Source organism: Balearica regulorum, chromosome 7 (assembly GCF_011004875.1).
Source record: "Balearica regulorum gibbericeps isolate bBalReg1 chromosome 7, bBalReg1.pri, whole genome shotgun sequence".
Lineage (NCBI taxonomy): Eukaryota > Metazoa > Chordata > Aves > Gruiformes > Gruidae > Balearica > Balearica regulorum.
In genome coordinates this window covers 35,647,114-35,664,937 of record NC_046190.1, presented here as the reverse complement: position 1 = coordinate 35,664,937, position 17,824 = coordinate 35,647,114, and the positions used below count along the sequence as shown (strand labels likewise).

Sequence of the window (17,824 nt, the reverse complement as noted above, 5' to 3'; positions counted from 1 at the left end):
TGCATTTTTCATTTCATTGTGTTTTTCCAGCTTGACAGATCTTCCCCCCCATAAAAATAATATATACAGAGTCTATATAATAGTTGTAATTAAAAACTGTGATTTTGCGGAGTTTTACAGGCTATTTTCCTCATTGTCATTACACAGAGTAATTACGATATTGGGTAAAACCAGAAGGTGCATCTAGTGTTAGTACCTCCATATTAGCAGATGCTTTAGAAGAAAGTTTAAATGAGATAGTGGGCAATAATGAAAAAAAAAATCCCTTCATCAGAAAATCTCCCTGTTGATCAGTGGTTGGCTTAACCCTGAAACATACATTTGTGCCTAAACATAAAATCTATTTGTAGTATTGACAGTTTGCAATTACCCTGGGCAAATGACCGCTCTGACTTTAATTCCTATTAAGCCTCAGTGATAGATCGTACCAATAAACCTTTGCAATTCTTATACATGTAAAATCAAATACTTTATATATTTTGAATTATAAGAGCTTGAATGTAGGAAAGCTAAAACTCAGTAACATAGCATAGATGCTACTTTGATTACCCTTTAAAGTCAATATTTGCCCCGTTTTTTTCAGCTCAGTGTCCTGTTTGTTGCAAACTAAGCTTCTACACTCTACTAATTACACATCTGCTGTTAGCATTTTGCTTGTGCAGACATCTATGGTATATAATATTAGCACTCATGGTTAAAAGTTTGATTTTTATAGGTCTATATTTTTGATTTCTGGTGCTGGTGGGTGGCATGTGGAGAAACACAGTGGTAAGGTGCTCTTGTTGAATTGTCCGAGACCCTTGTGATCTTCATGACTATTCTAATCTTTTTTGATCTTTAGTTATTCTTACCTTTATAGCCTACATTTCCTTAGAGAAATATTCCTCGTGAAAATTCCAAAAGATGGTTTGAAGAAATAAACCTCAAGCAATGGAAGCCTTCAGATTTGTGTCTTCTCTTTGTGTGGATACCAAGAAGACCTAAACATGGGTTTAGGAACTGCAGGCACTGCTGTTTCATTTCTGGTGCTCATGGTGATATTATTATTTTGCAATTTAAGCTTCCATACTGCTAATTTCATACTGCATGGCTTCTCAGTAGCAGTGGGAAGTAGTGCCTAGTAAGCAGGCTGTCTTTAAAGAGTTCTCTCTTTAAATATTATCTATTGTTTGTATAAATTTATAGCTTATGGATTCAATTACAGTTCTGACAAGTTTGATTAAATAATAATGTACAAATGTGACGTTAACTCTCCTCAGTACTTCCATTAAAAGTAAATAAATTAGTAAAGCAAGTGAAATTAGAATGAAATTACTAATTACTGAATTTACTTACAGATAATAGTTGAAGGCAAATGGACAGGATATTGGAATGTGCTGTCTGTAAAAGAAAAAAAAAATCTTTTATTTCTGAAGTGATTCAAGTGACAGCTAACATCAGAAGTTATTGCAGCAGTGTGAATTTTTTTTAAAAGAATTATTTAAAAATTTCCTTTAGCCTAGTGGAGTTTAAATTATTTAAGCAAACATGATGAGACCTATTCCGGTGGACACAGGGGTAAGTCTGAGGCCCTGGGTCTGGTCACACACTCTGTCCATGTCCTGATGCCATGCTGGGGCTGGATTCAGCCACTCACCAGTTATGACTTTTTGACTTGTCTTGTGTGGGAATGAAATCCAGGTACATGAGATGCATGAAACCCTGATGTGAATCAGCCAGTTTCCTTACCGGGTTGATCACAGACCAAGACTAGGATACACAACAGATTGTGTCCACCCAATGCAGATGTGGATACCTTGTTTGACTTGAAATTTGATTTATTTTTATGGATACCTTGTTTGATTTATTAAAGTTCCAACGTGCTTTGCCAGAAGTGCTGGGTCTGACTAGGTCTAGCTCTCATTCAAAGCTGTGAAATTCTATCCAGAGTCATACAGCAGCACATATAAAAGTAGCACCTTGCTTTGTGAACCAAAGAAAAAAATCATGACAGTTAGTAAAAGCCAGGAAAACCTACCACCTGAAGAACAGCTTACGTCAGAAGGAGTGATACATTAACGCTAACATAAAATGATCTAAATTAAAAATAGGAATAGGCTCAGTGCACATCTGTATGTTCAGTTCTCACACCTACCGCTAGGAAGTGGATCTGACAGGGACATTTGCCAACAGCAGCATCTGTTTGTGGAAATTTCATTTTGGGAGCTGAAGTGGCATTGTGGTAGCAGGTCTTCTCACAAGTTTGTTTAAGAAACAGCTTTCTCGGTAGGTAGGCGCCGTTTGCAAACAAACTGCGGAACAAGAGCTGCTGATCGCACGGTGTAAAAGAAGAAACTCTGTTGGTAAAACAGCAGTTTGGCGGGCAGTGGGTGAATTAAAAGCCTGAGATTTCCTGTATACATTACCTGACAGGATACAAACGGAGAGCGAAGAGAAACGCCTCCTCAGGGGGCCGCGTGCCTCACCGGCGCGAGAAGGCAGCCGTTGGGGCGGGGCCCTGACCGCTGGGGTTGCTGCGCGCGCAGGGCCGTTGGGGCGGGGCCGCGGCCCTTGGCGCGCGCGGAGCCGTGAAGCGTCGTCCCGTAGCGAAGTGGTAGTGCAACCTCTGTGCCTCTCCTGTGAACGGTTAATGGGGGCTGTGTTGTCTTCTGCTGCCGTTCGGGTGCGAGCTAGAGCCAGCACCAGGGTCAGAGCGGGGTGAGGAGCAGAGGGCAGCAGGAGGTGGACGACCTCCACCTCAGGTCTGCGCTCAGTCCTGGTGGGTTTTTGTGCCTGCCTCAAGGAATGGGGCAAGAGCACCTGTGTCCTCCTGTGGAGGGAGAGAAAGGGCAGACAGTGGGAGGGGAGAGAGGTGGAAACAGGGAGTTGGGTGTGTTAGAATGCAGGTTGTAACAGCAACATTCAGCCCTCTTGATGCTGAAGCTGGGAAGACTCCCGGGGCAAAGAAGAGGTGTATGAATATCCACTTACTGAAGAGAGAATGCAGCTCAGAGAGGCGTTTCTAGATAGAATGGTAGTACAGTGGTGTATCATGGACCTGGTTGCTTTTTGCTCAGAGCTGTTCTGGGATTTTAAACTCGCTTCTGTGGCATGAATGGTATCAGCATGTAAGTACGCAAAAATACATTCAATATAGGTGTTTTGACAGATGCCTTCTAGTGTAGTGTCTTGTCCATCTTGCCAGCCCGCTTGTCAGGGAAATGCATGCACTCGTCTCTGCTGCCCTGTTTCTGGCATATTAGTGCAAATGCTCCTCTCAACCTCTACCAGCAACTGCCTCAGCAAAATTTGAAAGTGCTTTTAGGGCCTTTTGTAACAAGGTGCTTATTTTAATTGATTTGGGATGGTAAGACCCTTGCTCAAAACCTGCCAATTCTGACTGCAGCCCTGAATTTACTAGAGCTTTTGAAGTAATCGCTCTGAACAAACCCCATGAATTAGAGAGAGAAATGGAGGGAAAGAAGGGTTGAGAGTAGGGCTTTGTGTCCTTTTGCTGTTTGCTTCTTTTTCTCTATTGGATTAAATCTTTTGATACTGCTTAATGGATATGCTGCTTGGTTGGTTCGTTTTGTTTTTAAAAAACTGAAGAATCAACTCCCGTGGTAGGAGAGAATGAAATTCCTCCAGCATACAGTTTTTGTAGCTTGTCAGAGGAATTGCCAAACTGCTGGCCTATAAGAAGCTACTGAATTCTGTAAGTATCTGAACAAGTGATCACCTATTTTGTAAATGTATTAAATATAACAGTAAAGGACAGAAATCTTTGAACAAAGGAATAACTTCATCTATCTAAAAATACACTTTTTTTTAAAAAAAGTAAATATAGAACAAGAGAATTGACGAAAAACTCCAACAAGTTCTATTTTGTGATTAATGTAGTTTTCACAGCAAAATGACTGGTATTTCTGTGATGAGAACTCATTTTTCTGTGTGGATGCCATCAGATTGGATTGACCAGCAAAACATTGAAAAACAGATTAAAACTGCTCAATGAAGTTATTGAAAGATGGGCTAGGTATAGAAGTCAGAGGATTGAATTTAGCAAGATGTGAAATTGTGAGATAAGAAGTTACAACTAGTTAGTAGAGAGCAACTGTTGAAGAGGCTTGAATGACATTACAAGAAGGCTGTTAAGGAAATCTGGAAAACAACCAAGATGGAAAAGTATAGTATATGGTAGTTTACAGTAATCTATACCATTAACATATTTTTAGATATTGTGTGCAGAATATTTTAATGGTACTTAAGAATTGGTGTTGCAGTGGCATTTGCGGTGGGTACTGCATAACTTCAAAATTTGCAGTGCTTACTTGTAATGACATGTGCCTACCACTTTGTTTCACAAGTGACCTACCAAACCCAAGTTCGAGTGGAAAAGCTTTATAGCAACAATTAATAGGAGGATTTGTTAAGATAAAGGCAACTTGGGAATGATTCAGGTGCCTGAGCATAGGTGACAGGACCAATTTTAGACACTTTTGGCCTCATATCCCCATATCCAGCTCTGGCATATGTGGTTGAAGTCTATGGGAGACCTGCAGTACCCTGCAGGCTTGTATGATGGGTACCCTACAGTATCTAAAATAGCACTAGCTGATTAGCTTAAGCAACTGAATCCCATTCCTCTTTTGGTAACCCATATGACAGGACAAAGAACTTAAAATAAAACTAGCGTTTTCCACACCTCTCCTTAGTGTACCTATTAAAATAAGGAGGATCTCTGTTCACCTCTAGTAATTTGCTTCATAAATGAAGCACCGATACAGTTTCAAAGATCTAATGATTATAAAAAAGTAATATGGATCATCTACATAACTCCACTTGTCTATATTGAATCTTGTAGTTAAGTGAATTGCATTTTTGTTTGTTCTTAACTTTCAGATAACATTGATGAAGTAAATAGAGCTAAGAAATGCTGAGAAATACTAACTGCAGTTAGTAAGATTTAGACTTGGATTGCATCATGTACTTTTAATAGAGTGCTCAGAAAATTAGATCTTTTTTTAGTTCAGCAACTTTCTTCTCTGACTATTGTTCATGCCTTCTAAATTAATGAGTTGAAGGTGAGCAAAGAAAGGATTCTCTTTCAAGGTTGAACCTTAATTTCTATGAATAATATTTGATGCTTTTGCAGGGGAACAAAATCTTCTGTAGATGTTTTGTATATACCTTTTATCTGACTTTCATATCTTTTCCTTCTATGCAGCTTTAAGTGCAGAAGATGTTACTGAAATCGCTTGGCCATTGCACGACAGGGCCCAAATGTGATTGATTTATTTTTTCCCCCCTCCCATTCCCTCCAGCTATTTCAGTACTGTCTCTTATGTCTGTCCAAGTCTTGGGTTCTTTCCTCACTCTTGAGTTGTCACAATATGTACTCATTCTTCAGGTCTCTTTTTTTTTTTCCTTTTTTTTTTTTCTTCTACTTAAGCCTCTCCAGTGCTCTTAGCTGGTGTCAGATTACCTCAACCTTCAGGCTGTCTGTGCCCTTTTTACCTCTAAATCAACTAAAAATAGCCAAACTGCTGTGGTTGAAATTTTCCAAAAAGAAAATTCAGCCTGACACATGGATCTCATACAAGTTTGCAGACTGAATGGTTTAAGACCATTAAGATCTTAAGCAGCAGAATAGAGAGTCTCTAGCAGAATAGATAGAAGTATTGAGCAACCTCTGCCTTTTATGGAGTTTGCAGAGTTTTATTACATGAACGCTGTTGCATACCACACCTCAGGGTACTCAAATTTGCTATGATGGCAAATTAGCAAAACTTCACTCATGTCCATTTCTTAAATGGCTGCCTTGCTGGAAAATCTTATAAATGTGGGATTATTGAACTGGAAGTATGTTTTGAGTATTTTGTGAAGGTTAATGGAGAAGACTTCAATGTACAGCATGGTTTATATGAATTTTTATGATATGTACATTGCAACTATATTTGACCTGGGTTTTACAATAATGGCCTCTTCTTTCCTTCTTCCCTTTCCCCTCTCATGTTCAGCCTAAACCTCATTGATTTCTGAGAGGCCTTTGCCATTGACTTCAATGATGTGTGATTTAGGGTCTAAAAGCTTGGTGCCAAACTATTTGCAAGACTAGGAATGAGCTTGGGGTTTCTTTAAGTGGTAGTTTCAGTGGCAAGTCGTCAGTTTAGTAGGAGGTCCCAAATGGGTACTGCCCTCCCCATTTTGACTCTCTTCCCCTCCTATTTTGTTTCTCATAGACTAGGAATGACAAGCAACCATTTGCTGTCTCACTAACAGTGCCTCTGGAGTCAAGCTGCATCAAGAGTTCTTCACAGAGCTGTTTCTAGGATATCTTGTTAGATTCTTGATTCAAAAGGTAAGATTGAAGAGGAATGAAGAGAATTTTCCACTTAGTGAAAGTACATGAAGCAGTGAATGGAACTATAGTTGCTCAATGAAATAATTGCCTCAAAAGTTTGAGTTAAAAAGCTGGTTTTCTTAACCAGCTTTCTAGAAAAAGAACTTTTAAACATGGTTTTTTAAATGTTCTGAATATTTTAAATCATCATAGTCTTGTCACTTGAAGCCAGTAGCCAAACTAGTGCAATGTGTTTGTGTATTTTCCAAATATGAAAAAACATATTGGAATATTGGAAAAGGAAGCATAAAATGTTGCGTGAATACTGTTATTTTTAACAGTTTAATTTACCTCCTGGTACTTTGCTGGATTTTGCATCTAGTGCAAGGAAGGTTTATGTAAATGTACATTGTTGAAAATACTGAATTACTGTACAAGGCAATTTTATGCAATTATTTTTTATTTCAAAATATAAAAGGCACTTATTGATAAGTGAGAGGTAATGGAAGGCTGTTACATTCAATATAACAGTAGGCATATTTCAAAAAACTTTACGCTAAGACAATTTTACATTATGTAAGATCCATTTGGATTCTTCTTATTAAAGACGAGCTATATTCAGAGCTGGTGAAGCCCAAAAGACATCCGACAGCAAAGAATTAGGCATTTAGAAAAAACGCATAATGAATTGTTGCTGTTCTCTCCTATTCCTAATCTGTTGATCAATGTTAGAAAACTACTCCACCTTGGAATGTTCTTTAGCCAAATCCTTTTGAGCTGGAATGACAGCGGAGGTCAAAATAGGCAGGAATATGTTTAGTCTTTATTTCTGAAGCTGTTTCACCAGAAATGCTGGTGAATCATTTCGTATCAACTAAGTCAGATTTTTCTTCTAAGCCACATTTTGATTTGAAACCAGTTGTCTGAGTTGATAGAGGAAATAGGGTGCTGTGCAGTGCCAGGAGCTCCATTAGAACAATTGATCTGCATGTCAGAGGTCTGTCTCTATATACAGGCATGGCACGGGGGGGATTATGGTTTTGCTTAAATACTGTTTTTCTGTTTCCTGGTTTTTTTAGATTGTGCTTTTGTAGGTGCTAGCTAAGTAGCTGCTTGCCAACTTCTGAAATGATGCAGTTTCTGTGAACCATTTATCTTTTATTTTCATGCATATCTCAAAATTAACATATGCTTAAGAAGTATACCCTTAATTTTGGGGTTGTTCTGTACATGTCTGTAGACAACAGGGAAGAAGAATTGTACTATTTTGGGTCACTAGACAAAACAAATAATGCAAACCTTTATACCAATTTGAAAATAGTTACATGAAATGGTACATGATGGGGAAGCATCCTGGGACAGTGCATGAGTATGAAACAACAAAATCTGATGGCAAGAGTAGCAGCTCTACATAGAGAAGGGAAAAACATGGGGTTCTTACCTCATTGCAACTGAGTAAGAGGTAGACATTTGTTAAGCAAAGCAATATAGTATAATGTTGCAATAGATAACCCTCAGCAAATAACAAAAAGGGGCAATGAGTGGATTGTATTTAACAAAAATAAAATTTAAAACCCTTTTAGTAGAACATCATGGAATTTTTTTAGTAAGTTGAACAATATCCTATTTTTAGTGGAAGGTCAACTTGATCTTTATTTAAACAGAGTCTCTGGTTCTGAATAGAGATAGGAACACTTTAAAAGTGATAACAAAAGTGAGGGCTTAGAGCCAGACCTTCTTAACCTATCATTACCAGCACAGGATAGCCATCCATGTAGGAACTGTATGCCACTTAGAGAGGGGTCCTTGTTCTGCACTCGAAGTGCATGCAATGAAAATAGCACAGAGTCTCATGTGAAAGGATTTTTTTTTCTTTAAGAATTTGAAATGGGTCCAAAGAGTATTAATGAAAACCACCTCTTTTTGAATGAAATGCTGCCATCTGATGTCACACCTCCTTCTTTTATGAAGTAAATTTTTTTTCAAGATCTTAAATATTACAACTGCAGTTCCAACACCAAAACCTCCAGTACCTGCAAAAATGTACCTGGAAGAAGTGTTATGAAGATAAGGTTGGTAAAGCATTTCTAAACCAGCAGGATCATTTTGATTCTGCTGTCACCTGTAATGAAGTATATCCATTAGAATTTAATATCAATGGAGTTATTTAGTTTACTGCTAATATATTGAGAGCATTGTCAGGTTCACAAGTTTTCATGTTTACACTTCAGTGGAGAATAGTTTTCTTGCTGTGGCTGTAGGCTCAGGACCATAACACACATTTTTGGATAGCTGTTGGTATGTCAGTGCAAAGCAAAAAGTTATGTAGCTGGTCAGGCTGCAGGATTCACACCTCTGCTGGAACGTCTCCTAGAATTTGTCAGTGTGTTGCAACTGGCTGGAAGTGCATGCATTTAACCAAGGCGGTAATTTTGATAGTATGTTTAAGAGAGAAGAATTTATTAGCTGACCTTACTGAGAATGAGAAATTCTACTATCTGGGTGATTTTGACATGAGTATGAAAGATGAGATTATGTTCTTTAGATTTATAGTGTAAATTGTATTTGGAAGAGTTTTGCTCTTCTTAGACTATTTATTTGCCTCAGTTAAAGAAAGTGTGAGTAAGATGGTGTAGTGACTAAATGGTTGTATCCCAGCACTCCATCCTTGGTTCTGCCACTAGCATTCTGTGTGATCTTGAGTAAATAACTTTTCCTCTGTGATTCTATTTCCCTATGTGATATTGGAAGATGACCTCTGCTTGAAAAAGTGCTTTGATGGAATACACCATAAAAAGTAGGCATGACTATTAAACAAGGAAAAAAAACCATGTTCTGAATATTATAACCCTGGACAAATCTTCATTTGCTATCTCGCTAGACATCACATAGTCTGCGTGAGACAAGTTCATTGAGGTGTAATGCTTTCCCCATCTCAAATTTTTTTTCTATAAATTTTAATTAAAGCTTTTCATGCCATCAGGTCAGTTATAACCTGTTCCTTGCCATGTGGATTCTCTGGTATCCAGTAAGAACTAGGCTTATGCTGCTTTCTTTTCCTCGATACATTTATTATAAGGAATGATATATGACCCTATTTTTGCTGAGAACTATGTTGAAGAACTTGGTGGAAATCTTGTGTCTTTGGAAATTTCAGCTGCTTTTCAGATGTAGTTAGGTTGGCCAATGGATTAAAAAATTGCTCTAGGGAGAAAGACACAGAGGGAAGTGAAAGGGAGTGTAAAAAAAAAAAAAAAAAAAAAAAGTTTTTTGCTCTCAGCATTAAAAATTATCTTCCAGTTACCTCACTGCAAATCTACACCTAAATGCAAAGTCCGTTTAAATAAAGTGGCCTTCAGTGAATAAATGTTATTAACGGTTCTGAATTCCGTCACCTTCTTCAGTTCTCCAGCTCTTCTTTCCTTCGTGGTGTCTTTGCATTGACAAACGTGTTTTCTGTTACTTGTGATAAGAAGTGATAAAATCTAAGGTGGTTAGAGTGTAACCTGACAGCTTTGTATGGAAATTTAAACAGTTTGGCAGGTGCATTATAGGTTTTCCCTGATGTTAAATGGGCCAGATCCTTCCCAGGTGTCAGAGGTATTGCTCCATTCCAGGGCACGATCTGACCCACAAAGTATAGCAGGTTTTCAAGCAAAAAAATTCCATACTGTTGTATTGCAAACAGAAATAGTATGTTTTAGCATTCTGAATATCTTATGTATCAGCTAGAGTATCAAAGAAAAATGCAGTGACTGTTTTTGTGGCTTCTATGACACCTGATTTGCACTTGCTGTACTGACTCTGTAGCAAAAGGACTAACATTTTATTCCCAGAGTGGTGTTGGAACCAATTGATGAAGCTGTATAATAAATATTGAAATTAAGACTAGATAATAAAACATATTCTATTATATATTCTCAGTAATGTTTCATGTCTTGGAAGTCCTCGGGTGTCCTGTCCATGTGTATCTTGTTTAAAAATACTAATGTAGACTACTTCTAATATTTTTTTCTTATCTTTCCTGTTTTTCCGAAGGCAATAGGCCTGTGCATTTTATGAAATCGATAGGATAGTATATTGTATGTCAGTGTAGAGTAACACACAATAGAAAAAAAACCCTCAAATTTGGTGCCAAATTACTGGGTGAGAGCCTTATGAATCCCTTTGCTGTCCAGCTCAAAAATCTGAGACTGAGTCATCGCCTTGAGAAAGAAGTTGGCATACAATCAGAATGTATAGGAAAACAATAGCTGTGCTGAAAATTATAACAATAAGCACCAGAAGTATCAGTAATGGTATGTTTCATGTCATCTAATTGTTGAAAAGCTTTTAAACTTTAAATCTTTTGGACATATTTGTGCTCTAGTATACAGCTTTAAGGATGCCCATCCCCCTGCCACCCCTCCAGCAGCCACTGTGTCCTGTCTGTCATCCTGAAATACACTGGAGAGCTTGTCAGTCCCTTGCAGATGCCTCCGAAGCCAAATAGTGAGCCATAGCAGTTGCACTGAAGTTCCTAACACAAGGAAATTACATAGACAGTTGCTTTAGTGCTGAATATGGACCCTGTATATTCTAGGATAGGTGAGTGATGTGCTATTGGCTTTCTAATGATCTAGCAGGAAATGGATTCTAAAGTTAACGTTTTCTAATTTATGCAGAATATCTTTGGCTCTGCTTCTGATGCTAATTACTTTATCTGTGTCTGTGTACAGTGTACTTACAGATTGTTTAAAAGCTGCAGGTGCTATGTTCACATTGTATTGCAGATGGATACAAACTTTGACTGTTTTTCCTGTGTCTTTTTCTCTGACACCAAAAGACTCAGCAGTTTCAGTTTGGATGTGTCTGCTGAAAAGACAAAGAAAAAATCTCATTATCTTAAAGTTTGTAGCACTTGGTGGGGGTGTGCAGGTGGTTGCTTTTCTGACTGTTCGGAGACACAACTGTGTCTTGTGACACATGCTTAACTTCCTAAGTGTTCTAAGAGCTGCTGGTCTGCAGTGCTGAAATTGCCTACTGTAAAGGTTAATATAAGTGAGTGTGAGGTTATAGCAGCCTTTTACCAAAATATCTCGCAGTCAAGATCCCTACTGTAATTAGAGGGCATATTACACTGGAGTAGACGTATGTGTTTAAAAAAATAGAAGGCGGACTGTGATTCTCATTTTTTTCCAAAGGCAAGCACTAAAACTTTTAGCCTTAATAAAGATGATCTGGAAGGACAGAAGTTCACTTTCTAAGTGGAGAAATATCAGAGAAAACCCTAGAATGATCTTTACTGACTGCATATTTTTCTTTCTATCACCTATTACGCTTGCATTGATTTAAAAAAAAAAAACCACTATTTAAATATTGATTACCAAATATGGTAAATAACTGTAAGGAGAGCCTAGTAACTTAAAAATATGTAGTCACAGTATCAAAATAATTAAAGATTTTGTAGGTTTTGCTGCATTGGCTTGCAAGCTTGTTTTCATATTTTGGTTGCTTTAAGGAAGTTTAAGGAAGCATTAGAATGTTACTTTAAAAAAAACAAAACAAAACAAACTTAGAATCAGCAAGTGAGCCCTTAAGTAGGTTATTTATACCTTAGAATATAATTGAAATTTTCAGAAACAATTTTTGCAATTGACTTTCAGTGAATAATAAGTTATGGGCCTGACCCAAGGCTAAAAAGCTATTGTTGAGTTCAAAAGCCAGCTGAGCCATGGCTCAAGCAAAGAATAAAAATGCTTATGTTAGATGATATGCTGAGGTTTAAAAAACCCCCCAAAACAAAACAAAAACCCCAAACAACCCCAAAACCCAGAAAAGGGAAAGTCACAGCACATGGATTCACGTTTTTCTGATCTGCAAAAATGGGATTAGATTTGTGACATTTCTCAAGTTTGAGACTGCTCAGTGGTAGGATTCTGGAGCACAGTAAGCTCTAGTAAGAGGAAGTGACTATAATTACAGCTACATATTTTTGTCAAATTTTAGAAAAGATCTGATCATTGTAGATGACCTGTAGTATAGGAAGTTGTGATGTGAGAATGGAGAGCAGCTCTTGACTGCAAGCAGCAAAGGTTTTATTTCTGAATTTTAAGTAAAGCAGTTGCTAATACCCTTCTGTCAAATAGAGGGGAAGCCACTGTGAAGTTAAAGCATGCATGTATCTGCAGAAAAAATAAGCTGAAAATCATCTAGTGATTTCTTCAAATCTCAGTAGAAGCATGAAGTGTTATCTCCATCCAGCTCTTACCTGTCCCCTTGCAACTGATGTATGCCTTGACCAGAAAAAAATTCAAAGCACAATCAATACCATCTATTTGCAATTGTTGTGATGGGTTTCAAGAAGTACCCGTATACTGGGAGACTTGTGAAAATGTCAAAAATAAGGGTTGTGAACCAGCAATATTATAAAGACTTTTTTTTAAAAATGTGAATAAAAGGCAGATTCATTGAAGTGTTGGCCAAAGATTAAGAGAACCAGTGAATTGCGGATGGTAAATAATAAATAAATAGGTCTGTCTTTTCAGGAGTGTGAAATGATGTGGTTTGATGCAATCCCAAAGAGCTGGAGGAGAGTATCTTGTTGAATTGAAAGGCTTTTTGATTCAGGGGTAGACACAGCAGAAACAGCTTTTCAGCAGTGTGGGTGTTTCTCTGCTGTATGTTCATAGGCTGCACCAACATTACAGGTAGGCACAGACGCGATGCTATTTGCCAATACTGCAGAGTCAACCAAAGGTGTGTGTGCTATTGTTTTATTATGGGAGAGGCAGTTTAAGGTGATTGTGAATTTGTCTCTTAGTGATTTCTCCACTAAACAGGAGATGGAAAGAGCCCACCTTATTTCTTGCTTTGTTGTATATACAGTGTATTATCAAGAATTGATAGCCTGACTGTACCAAACATACTGGGCTAGATGGACGATTTATCTGATTCAGTAGGATGTTTATTATATTGGATGTGCTTGTAGATATTGTGAGTTCGTTGACTTTTGATGTCTTCTGTGTCTTGTGGTGGTTCTTGGTCTGAAATTCTGAAAACATTAGTTAAGCAAAGTTTGGAAATCAAATATTTTGCCTCCTGGGAGCATGCCCTAACCACCAGCCTCTATAGCTATGCTGTGTTTTCAGCCTGTTTTGTTCTGAGCTCAGTGAGTAAGTAAGTATTTTACATTGAGTAGAACAGAACTAGCAGAAGATACTGAGCCATCTATCTTAGAGCACTTTGTAACAGCTGCAGTGAGGCTTTGTGAATAAGAGGTGTGGTGTGTACACTTGAATAGCTAGAACTTCATCAGGTGAGGGAGAATACATAACAATTTGAGCTATCAAATGGGCTGCAGTCCTTTTCCACCACTTGTTTCTGAAGCAGTGAATGATGGGGGAGGTATGCTCAGTTCCTTTCAAACAGAGAGATAAGTTAAACTGGAGTATTTCAAAACTGGGAGTATCCTATCTACTGATTCATTGGACAGAAAGAGAACCACTGAGACTGGCAATTTTGGGAGTCTCAAATTTTATTTCTTTGGGCTTTGTTACATGTATCTAAAAGTTAAATGTGTAAAATACAGCCAAATCATTTGCATTGACATTTCTCAAGTTCTGTATTATTAATTTCCATGAAAGGAGAAGTGTAATTCTGGTCAATCTGATCTCAAGTTTTTGTTCTCTTTATCTTTTGACTTGGAATTAAAACTGAAAAATCAGTTCTTTACATATGCTATCACCTGACTCATCCTAAGTTTCCACAAATTCAGCTGCCTATAGTATAGCTTGTAATAAAAGAATAAACTCGGCACTTCTATAACCTTTACTAAGAACAGCAAAACTGTGAACTACCTTTAACCTGAATTCTTTAGTTATTGTTCATGTTATCTTCGCTTGCAAGTGAAATGTGGATAACTATTTTGTGCTAAACAGATGAGATCACCATTTCTACACAACTTACTATAGAAACCCTAAACCTACTGTGTTGTATTAAATCAATGCTAGGTTCACTGGAAGGTGACAATATATCTCTTCAGCCTGCTCAATTGCAGTACCTTATTACTTTATTATACAGCAGCAATGGTTGTAATAAGTCCTGCTTAGAAAGGACAGATATCCATTATTTGTGTGTTTGAAGTCTTTATTGGCTAAAAAGGCTGTGCTGAGCTATGTTTTATGGGAGGTTAAGTTACTGGAAAATTTAAAATGTCTTTTATTTTGAGACAATAATCAGTTGCATTCCTAGTAAAGCACAGTTATAATTCTTTGTTGGCACACACACATTTCACTGCAGCTACAGGCCCAAACAACGGCCTAGTGAACTCAGTGAAAACCCTTAAATTAACATCAGTGGACTTTGGATCAAGCTCCTAATGAATGATTTATTCACTTTTAAAGACCTTACTTAGCTTTAGTTCCATCTTATTGACTTTAGTAATAGGCTTTCTTGACTTAATCTGTCTTGACACTTAGAAAATATTTGTTATTACAGGGTGTAAAATAACTAAATGTTTCACTTTGTCCTGCTATTCATTGCCAGGACTTTGAAGGGCTACTGTATATATTTTTGTTCATAAAGTGTTTATTATGGCCACTGCAATTTGGCACATGGAATAAGATGCAGGTATTGTGCACGTAGCACTAATGTCTTTCTTTTATGATAAATTCAATAATGTAATAGATAATTTTTGCTTTAAAGCTCCTTTTTATTGACTACTAAAGAACTTATATTCAAAGGTCTTCTAATGCAATTATCCTTGTGTATTTTTAAATATATGGTCAACTTAAATCTGGAAGAGAAGACAAGGAATTACATGTACTTTAAATCTATTATTTTAAAGTTTATGCAAGTATCTTTTTTTTTTTCTGCACAATTTAGAAATGAGGAATTAGAAAAATTCATTTTATCTCTTGAAATCCTAAGCCTACTATGGAATCAAGTCTCTACTCCTATAGGCAGTCTCTGGGCTCTGACAGAGGGCAATGAAAGGTGTGGTTGTGGCTAATAATTGCCTATTGCAATTTTTTTTTTCTTTTGTACCTAGGTGAAATGTCAACAAAAGCGCCAAGCATTAAACTGAAAATTGATCCTCGGGATCTGCAGATCCAGACATTTACAGTGGAGAAGTTATTGGAACCATTGATAATTCAGGTATTTTAGTATTGTGGAAAGTAAATTGGATAACCAAAGAGGGAAGGGAATAAGGCTGAAGAACTTTGACTAAGGACACTATTAAGAAAGGCATGCCCACAGCTCTTCTGTACTTGTAGTTTACTCTGGCTCAGAAACTGTCCAGGAGGATCTGTCTTCTTCCAGATTTGGTCATTCATTTAGTCAATTCCATTTTTCCAAATGCCACACAGTATATCATGGCAAATGTTGTATGTTCTAGCTAGTCTCTTGTACAATATTATCTAGTGGATGTTTAAATGTAGAATACACTGCAAATGAATTTCCAACACATGAAAAGTTTCATATTGTGAGTAGTGGACAGAGTGGAAAAGAAGAGCCTTGAATTCTGTAGGTGAGTTTCTTTTTCTGAATTTTGAAAAGAATTGTATTCTGTTGCATTTTAGAAGAGATGCCCTAAGAACAGTGCAATTGTTGCGTATTGTATAAACCTATTACTTAGCCCAAGCTTTCGTTAGCTGGAAGGAAAAGGGATTTACAAAAATGCTTTCAGGTTTGTTGATAAAACTTTCTTTTTAGGAGGAGCAATTTTACTGCTTATTCCAGTTCTGTTTCAAGTATTCAGTGATTAAATATGCAGTGATTAGTGTGTTAGTTTCCCTCATTATCTCTAAATTTGGCATGGATTAGAAATGTCTCTTTTTTTAATACAATGGAAAGGACTTACTTGCAGAAGACATGATCTCATTTTGCAAATAATGTGTATAACTAGGAAAGTGTTAAAAGGCCTTTGTAGCAGTATGCTACAGGGTAAAGAACAGAAAGGATATCTTCAATTTTGAAACTCAAGCTATTTTGAATTCTCTCTTCATTGTCCTTAGAACAAAGATGGTGGGGTACCTGCATTTTATTAGTCAATTAAACGCAGCACAAGGATGCCAGCTTATCGCTGTCCTTTAGCCTTGCCAAAGTGTTGTAGATCAAAATACTTGTCACAGCTGTACACTGCTTATTTAGTATTGTTTCCTAGTGCCTGGCTATGAAACAGTTTCAGTGGTTGGTTGATTAGGGTCTTTCCAAGCACTTTGAGTAATGCCTCTTAAAAGACAATAACTTTTTGTTAAATAGCTTATGTTAACAATCAACTAACAAAACTGATAGTGGGAGAATGATTGAGCAAAGCCAGATTGACTACTGTACTCTGGCTGTTATTCTATTGATACACATATAAGAATTGGAGGTGTACAGCTTATTTAAAAAAGGTAAGGACATATCTACTAAGTTTTCTATTGTTTTCATTTTTTCAATTTGCAACTTTTCCATTTTTAAAAAAGAGATAAGTAAAATTGTTTTAATTCAAACTATTATTATTGTACTTGGACAGATATTAAAGAAAAAATATTTTTTCTCTTACCACTCACAGGCTTCCTTTGACTGTACTCAGGCCCTTAGGTACCTGGTAAATTTTGTTATTCCAGGAATGCTCTTCTTTTCACACACACTGCTCTGATGACATCTTACCTTTGTCCTGGGAGCCAGTCCTTTGCATGCTGTTTCCCTGGGCTTGCCGACGGGTGGTGAGCAGATAAAGGGGAACAGTCAGATTATAATTAAAAAGGCAGCATATAATGGTTGGATGGAGGAAGAATACAGAGATGAAAGATGAGGACAATAAAATGAATATGTTTGGTGTGATGGTTCTTACGTTTATTTGGACTTTCATGTCAGAAAAGTCCTTTATTACAGAAGTGCTGTATGTGCTCTAAAAGCTAGGAAAAGCAGAGATGCTGATCAAGTTTTATAACAGTTCTAGGAAAAGTTACTTTTAAAAATCAGTTAATTCATTGAAATAAGCTACTCTTTAACAAATAAAGTTATATTTTCCCCATTTGAAACTTTTACCTCTCCCTAACTCATTCAGTTTCTTCATTTTTCATTATCATCTTTGAAATGTCTTCTCTTGTTTTTGACTCAATCTTCATTTCCTCCCTTACTCATTTGTCTCTTCTAGAAGATTCTTTTCTTCAGAAAGTAACCTTTTCTTTTTATCATTACTTCATTTCCAGCTGTTATTAACTGAGCTGCCTCTCACTCATTTTGTCTGCCTTTATTTATTTTTGCCTGGGTGTGATTGATGGTGTATAAAACCTTAGTTAACAGTTCAGTGGTTTGTGGGAAGTCTTCAGGCTGGAGCATTGTATGTGAAGGGATTATAAAATTAATTTCAGAGTAGTAGGAATAGATGTCTTTGATAGACTGCATTTTAAAACCTTCTGTTGTATACCAGTAGGTCAGACTGCTCAGGCAGCCATAACACTGTGCATATTTTTAGAGGAGATGAAGAAATGTAAATTTTGGCCTGAGTTTTGTAGGATCAAAGAAACA

At 37.1% G+C, this 17,824-nt stretch overlaps 1 protein-coding gene across 6 annotated transcripts in view; it reads left to right on the top strand.

Annotated features, from left to right (window-relative positions):
• Positions 1 to 6,210: 6,210 nt before the first annotated feature.
• The window catches only part of CTNNA3 (catenin alpha 3), a 512,461-nt gene continuing 500,847 nt past the window's right edge, over positions 6,211 to 17,824 (top strand). For 3 of the 6 annotated variants that reach the window (XM_075758852.1, XM_075758851.1, XM_075758849.1), the window contains exons 1-3: positions 6,213 to 6,340; positions 10,692 to 10,909; positions 15,354 to 15,460. In XM_075758852.1, the coding sequence (XP_075614967.1) occupies positions 10,885 to 10,909; positions 15,354 to 15,460 (132 nt within the window). In that variant the 5' untranslated portion in view covers positions 6,213 to 6,340; positions 10,692 to 10,884. Of the gene's footprint in view, positions 6,341 to 10,691; positions 10,910 to 15,353; positions 15,461 to 17,824 lie in introns of all 6 variants that reach the window. The other 3 variants (XM_075758850.1, XM_075758855.1, XM_075758853.1) reach the window with 3 other exon arrangements.